This window comes from Propithecus coquereli, unplaced genomic scaffold, assembly GCF_000956105.1.
Source record: "Propithecus coquereli isolate 6110/MARCELLA unplaced genomic scaffold, Pcoq_1.0 Scaffold137, whole genome shotgun sequence".
NCBI classification, from domain to species: domain Eukaryota; kingdom Metazoa; phylum Chordata; class Mammalia; order Primates; family Indriidae; genus Propithecus; species Propithecus coquereli.
In genome coordinates this window covers 875,177-882,451 of record NW_012137969.1, presented here as the reverse complement: position 1 = coordinate 882,451, position 7,275 = coordinate 875,177, and the positions used below count along the sequence as shown (strand labels likewise).

Sequence of the window (7,275 nt, the reverse complement as noted above, 5' to 3'; positions counted from 1 at the left end):
ACGGACTTCGGTGGGGGGGGGGGAACCAAGGGCAACACACCTAACCTAAACATATGTACACCCATAATTTGCTGAAATAAAAAAAAAGTTTAATTTAAGAATTTGGCTTTATTTAAAAATGAATCACTGTGGGAGGGAGTTAGTGCCATCCATTTATGAGCACATATTATAACAGTCAGAAACGAAGCATTTCATTCAATTAAAGGTAACCTAAGGTAGGAAAAGAGGAGAAGAGGTGAAAAGCCAGACACTGGATAGAAAGTGATGCTGGGTGTCCCTGGGCCATCAAACCTGGAGAAAAATGGTCACCTGCAGCATTCTCAGCCTCACTGAGACCACAGACCTTAACACGTGGTGACCTATGGAATTCTTGGAGGATAAACCTCCAAAAGCTTTTCAGTAGAGAGTGTGAAAGTTGTCAGAACCAAAATGGAGTCACAGTGATGTTATAAAAATTAATAAAACCTGACAGATACTGGGAAGACTTTGAAGAAAGCATTCTCATGCTTGCATGCCTAAAAACAAAACCGTCAAAAAATACTCAACAAAAACCACACCTTGCACAAAGAGCACAGTATTATTAGAGTAAAAGTATTTCATGGAGGACATCTGCCCAGTAACTGTCTGTCCAGCCTCAGACTGGTTTCCCCTTGTTATTGATCTTTGTAGCTACGGATAATTATTTCAAAATAGTTCTATTATCCTGCTCATTTTTCCCTTTAACAACCCTTTTCTTCCTTTATTTCCCTGAATGGCACATAGATTGCTATAGCGTGCACATTTCCATTGGAATGCTTTACTCCTAAATAAACATCTTCTTCTTTCAGAGAGCCTCTCTCTGTTACTTTGGTTGACAGCGGCTTCCTCCCAAGAGGCTCTGGGCTGAGACTGTCCTTCATGTGTAGGGTACATCATCATAGCAGCAAGTCTATCCAATGGAAGTTTCCAGAATACTCACCCCCACATTGCCCCATACTTTTTATAACATTCTTCATCAAATTTCCAAAGTCCCTGGGAAGAGAAACAACATAAAATTCAATTGGTATTTTAAATATCCTCAACCCTGCCTCTATTCGGGCAAAAAAGAGTGGAATCTGAAGAAATCAGGCTGACTATGTTTCACTGGAAGTAAGAGGAAACCTTTCGTGCAGAGATGTTCAAGGGAATGGGGGGAAATAGAGGAGATAATTGCAATGGATGATTTAATGTCAACCTTGAATTTTCTCCAAATATTGTAGATACAGAATGAATTGCCCTTGTTTATGAATGCTAAATAACTCCCCGTATTTCTGAAGTGTTTTTTCACATGCACGTTTTCTTTCTAACGTCTCATAACCCTCTGAATGGTCACCTGCATGGGCATGTGAGGAAACTGAGGCTGAGGGAGAGCGAGCAAGTGTCTAGGGGGATGCACATTCTTTCATCTCATGCAGTATCCTTTTCATTTATCTCAGGAGTTTTCTCTAGAATTCTAGTGGAATTTGGAAGTCAAAGACATCAGGGACCTCTTTTGGTCTACAGATTTCTATCAGTCTAAGGCATGTTGTTGAGTGAGAAAATGAGTAACGAGTGACAGAGGAAATGACAAAATGGGCTCGCCTGCTGCTGTCCAGTTCAAAATGGAAATGATCAGGAAACGCAGCTTCTTCACGTGGGACAAATTACCATACTTGCTCCAAGTCTTCACTTCTGAAGCTCAAAAACAAATCTTCCTGGTGCTATGTTTCAGTTGCGATATTTTAACTATGCAAAAGAAGGTCCCACAAATATGGATCTTGGGGTACACCTAGTGAAGTGCTGATCTGAGCAAAGTGAACAGGATATTATTGCTTTTGCAGAGGGAAAAATATGGAATCTTAGGCAGTAATTAGGCAAGAAATGCCTGAGTTGGGAGAATTAGAATCTGAGCAAGAAGCCTGAGGTGTGCGGGAAAGGAAATCGGGCACAGAGACCAGTCTGCACACAGGCTTTGCTGGTCGCCTCATGGATGTGAGCTGATGACTTTATGTTTAGGGGCCAAGCCCTGAGTGAGGAATTAGCCACAATGGCTTGGCCATAATTCATAGTCCTCATGACAATTATAGTACAATTAGTTTAAATGCTTGGTAATTTTTTTTCTTTTTTTTTGATACAGAGTCTTGCTCTATTGCCCTGGCTAAAGTGTGGTCTTGTCAGCCTAGCTCACAGCAACCTCAAACTCCTGGACTCAAGAAATCCTATTGCCTCAGCCTCTTGAGTAGCTGGGACTACAGGTGCACACCACCATGTCTTCGTAATTTTTTTCTATTTTTCACTGAGACAGGGGGTCTCCTTTTTGCTCGGGCTGGTCTCCAACTCCTGACCTCAAGTGATCCTCCTGCCTCGGCCTCTCAGCGTGCTGGGATTATGAGTGTGAGCCACCACGCCCGGGAAATTCTTGGTAATTTTGTCAAATCATCTCCTTTATAGATATTTTGCAAAAGCGAGTCTGCTTTTGTTAAAACAAAACAAAAGAAAACAAAATTCATTTCATGGCTAAGTATCTGAAGTCAATGGACAACCACCACCTTGTCTCAGTTATATCCACTGTCTGCTCAGACTCACCCAGAGGGTACTGCCTTTCAAGGAAAAGAAACAAAGCACAATTCTCTTGTTCTGCCTGGTAAATTTCCAAAATATACCATGGAGAGCAAAAGCTGGGGTACAACTATAAAGTACCCAGAGGGAATTTGGCAGTTTTTGAGAGGATTCAAGTAGGTACAAATTACCCCATGAATACAAGAGCTGCATAATAAACTGAAGTTTCCAAGCTGTGCAGGAGGAAGGAAAACAAGGCTACTCAATTGCTCTTGCTAAACAAGGAAGTTTGAATTCGGTGCTTAAAGCTTAATGAGCCACTACTAGGGGTCCCACTTCCTGCATTTCTCCTAATTCTAAGTATGACTGTACCTCCCTGTGAATATGCACTAGGCAAAAAGTCTTTGCGCACAAAGTCTGAACATCAAGCCTGGAACACTAAGTTCTGATCTGCCAGAGATCTGGGCTGTTCAACTGAGCCAACCCTGAGGCTCCCGAGAATAGACAACAGGATGAACGTGACCATGCTCTTGGTGTGGTCTACACATCATTTCTGAAGTGTAAAACCTCAGAAAGGAAGGATATTTTTACCAATGGAATAAGCTGGTGTTTGCAACCATAAGAAGCAAAAGAAAGAGTTCAAAATAACCCACCTTTCGGTAAGACAAAACATTTCCCACAATAGGCAGAGGTGCAGGCCCAGGAATTCCCAGCTTCTTGAAAAGTCCATGTGAATGAGTGTCATATCTATAAAGTGAAAGAGAAAGCCAAGTAACAGGGATTATGGTTTTATAGATACGGGAGCTGTCCAGTAACTGACTAAGGAACTGCAGTGGCCAAGACAGAGAAGTCATGCCTAGGCAATACCTAATAACTGCAATGCCAACAGCAATAGCTGCATTCACCCATCATCTTCTTTCCTGCCTCCTGTGTGAGACCCACCCCAAGTCAAAATGATCAGCCAAAAGGAGCTGAAATCTTCACGGATCCAATCCTGGCATGAATACTTTATATAAATGTCCCCCAAATGGAATGCTCCTTGAGTGGTTCAGACTGGAATTCTCCCAGGGCATTTCATTCTCTTATGTCTGTTTAGTAAATTAACGCTTCTATGATTTGGAAATTCTTGTTCTCAGTAAAAAAGGTGTAAATTTTTTTTCTTCTCCTTCAATGATGTGATTTTGTGTAAGTGCATGTGCTCAATCACAGACGGTCACCACAGCCTATGGTGACATTGTTCTTAGGGTTTGCTCTGAGGTTCATACTTTCTCTTCTCTCTAAAATCTGACCCTGTTTTAAGATCTGGCCCTTTGTAAAACCACCTTCAGAAGGAGGTCTTAGAGGATTCACAGTGTACTTATTTTTATAGAATGACAACAGTGTTCAAGGCTTCCATTGGACTTGTAGAAAAGTGAGCACTTTTATCTACACTCAAGTGTTCGTGGTCAGATGATCTGGTTAACTTGAGCCATAGGGAAGGATGGGTCCCCTATATGTTCCCAGAATGACACTCTGCAGAGGAACCAATGACTACAGAATCCATGTCCAGGCTCTTCCTCCCCTTGTGGAATGTGGTCCTCCAACAGGTGATCCCTGAGAAGCACAGTGCCAGGCACACTCATTTTTCCCAAGGTGGCCAATTACAAAGCAGTCATTTCACTGCCTCTGCACATCAACTCCCTCTGTAGGAAAATCCATTAATGCTGGTGCAGACATCATTGATGTGTCATATATGGCCTCCTCCAACTGGGGGTTCTGGATCCCTGCAGACCTTCCCACTGTGGTGCTACTGAGTGATTGCAAATGGGAGGAAGTAGAGAGGCTGAGGAAAGTGGCTCCCAGGCACAAAGCTAACCGTGAAGCTTCTAGGCCCACAAGGTTGGCCCTATAGAGGCAAATGAAGAAAGTGTGGCTGAAAAGTATGGTGTGTATAAATGGTTCCATATTTCCCACAGGTGGTGTTAGCTGAAAGAGAAGGGCCTTCCAAAGTTCAGCTTCCTTCTTCTTGATAGCATAAGTACATTATGTTACATGACATAAATAACTCTAAAATGTTCCAGCTAATTGAATTAAGACCTTATTTCCTCTTCTTTGCAGATTAGTTTTTAGGCCAGTATAGTTTCCAAATATTCTGTACAAATCCAGTAAATCTTATAATATGTGATAAAATAAAACTGAAAACTGACGTGAAAGTACATATATTGGAAGGACCAGCAGCAGCAGCTCAGCTAGGCCCACTTGGATCCTTCCGCCAGAAGAATTAGTGGAAGTGTCTGCACCAACTGAAAAACCAGGGAGGCTTTGGTTATTCCCACTCCAGTCCTTTCCTTTTTTTACTGTTACCATGGCAAACCCATTAAACTAATCTCTGTTTCTGAACTTCGACATGATACGTGAACTCTCAAGTGAGGCCATGCAGTGAAGCTAATTTGTCGACAGCATTGGCCCCCAAGGAAAGATCTAGCCTATTTCTAAACTTGCATGGGACCCTATAAAGCAGAGGACAGGCTGGGTGAATTTCTTAGTTTCTTACCAGCTCTCCTCTTTTTGGTAATGTTCCTTTGGTACAATGAAGGGTAATAGGAAAACCCAATCATTTCTCTTGTGTTTAATTGTGTTGCCATAAATAGGGCATTGTCTATGCTACAGCTATGGACTCCTGGGTTGCACCAGTGTCTTCTGGAGCTAAGGTATTGTTTTCCAGGCTGCCTGAATGTCTACGATAGGTTCACTACCAGAGACACCACACACAGAGTGACACAGATGGTGTCCCTGTGCCTAAGCAGATGAGATGCCAGCCCATGTGCCATGAAGTATCTCTAATGGGGGCCAGAACCCACAAGTATCTCTAGGAGTTGGGCCATGAGGGATGAGGAATATTCTCTTAATTCATCCTGCCTGCTCCCTGGGTGCCTGTTATATCCCCACTGGCTCACTGGCTCACATACTGCTTTAGACTGACAGATTAAGATAATCTAAATTGGATTTTGTCATTCCTGCTTCTCAGGCCTCTTGCACATTAATATCAGGGGAGAAATAAAGCTCTATGCTAATGCTAACCACCCAGACACTATACAAAAAAGGTGAAAGAAAATAAAACTCCATGATTTTCTCCAGATCTCTCCGCTGCTCTAAATATCCACCATTTAGAGGTAAATAATTCTTCATATTACTGGGTGGAGGAGTTGAATTATAGGAGCAAGAACAGTTCTGGGGGATGGCACAGAAAAGAGGAACAAAGCAAGGGAGAGCCTCCCATGAACTCTGGGGTACCCCACGGTGCCTGTGTAAATCATGATTGGGGTGGAAGGCAGGGGAGCAGGAGCCACCCTGGGAACAATCTCTGTACACATATACTGCAGCAGACACAGAACCCAGAGGGGAAGTTAAAGAGACAATCACCAAGCCACCCTCTTCTGTGCCTACAATCCCCAGAGCTTGCTTGAGAAGAGGGTGAGGATCCCAAGCACACAGTGCCCAGTTCTTTATAATCTGCCTGTGCTGAATTCTGGTTGATTAGTCTAGGTGCAAACTCATGGTCAATCAGAAATCAGCCCCAGGACCAAATGCCGTCACTAAACGCTCCTAGTTAGAGAACTTGGGAGATGGATGGTGTCGGGGGAGTTTTATTTATTCTTTCCACAGATCTACCTAAGATCAACAACCGTATGTTTTTGTAGCATCCAACAATTAAGCAACTTTCCCTCAATTATCTCCTTTGATCTTCAAAACAGATAAGAGAAACAGGTGCCAGATTGTACCCCATGTCTAAAGTTACAGAACAGTGGAGCTTGGACAGATACTCACACATAGAGGAGAACCAGGCTGGTAGCCAGAAGAACCCAGGTTTCCAGGGCAAAGTCTGGGATGAGGTCCATCTCTGCTTTCCTTCTTCAGTTCTCTTCTCTGAGTTGTTGTCTCAGCTGTGTGTTGCTCGCTGCTGGGCTACATGTGTGGAGCCTGGCTGGAATGTTTATGTGCTGGGAAAGGAGGCAGGACCAGAGCTGCAGCCAATAGCAGGGCCACCTGTGCTCCACCCACCATCAGAGGAGCCTTGGCAGTTGGCAAAGAATCATAAACACATCCACATTGACCTTCCTAGAGTTCATATTCTGTAGGAAATCACAGAGGCTCAATCAGTGTTATCACTAAGTTCAAAGGTTATGGGTTCATATTATAAACTCAGGTAAAGCCATTGACTTTAAATCTCCTCTAATCTGCCCTTGTTTCTGGGGCTTCCCTCATTTTGAAATATGAGAAACGCATCCAAAGAAGCTATGCCTCCAGATCTTTACCCACGTAGTTTCCTCTGCCTACACTGCCCCTAAGGCCTCTGGAACACTCTTACTCCTCCTTCAAACCCAGGAACACAGACCTTTCTCTTAGAGTCTTCCCTACCCAACCTCCCAACACAGCTATCACCACTTCCTCCTCTGGGCAACTCCTATCCCCCTCATGCAATTCTGCTATTGTCCACTCTACGCTCTACCACTATTGTAGGTTTCCACATCTGTGATGCGTGGCAGATGGTGAGCTTCTCCAGGGCACAATTAGGGCACAGTCTGGTATTTTTCACGGCTGTGTTCCCAGCCCCTAATAGAGTGCTTCTCACACAGTGGGCATCCAAAAAGGCTATTGGAGTTGAGCTGGTGATATGGCTGGGCCCCTGTGTGTCCTTTCCCTCTGACTGTCGTAAACCCACCATCTTCCTCAATTATT

The 7,275-nt window shown here is 43.6% G+C and overlaps 1 protein-coding gene across 1 annotated transcript in view; it reads right to left on the bottom strand.

Moving 5' to 3' along the window:
- Positions 1-6,434, bottom strand: part of LOC105806022 (cytochrome P450 3A5-like) — a 23,614-nt gene extending 17,180 nt beyond the window's left edge. Inside the window, exons 1-3 of the mRNA XM_012639044.1 lie at positions 6,364-6,434; positions 3,210-3,303; positions 959-1,011 (exon numbers count right to left, since the gene is read on the bottom strand). Of these exons, the coding sequence (XP_012494498.1) occupies positions 959-1,011; positions 3,210-3,303; positions 6,364-6,434 (218 nt within the window). The remainder of the gene's footprint in view (positions 1-958; positions 1,012-3,209; positions 3,304-6,363) is intronic.
- Positions 6,435-7,275: the final 841 nt, after the last annotated feature.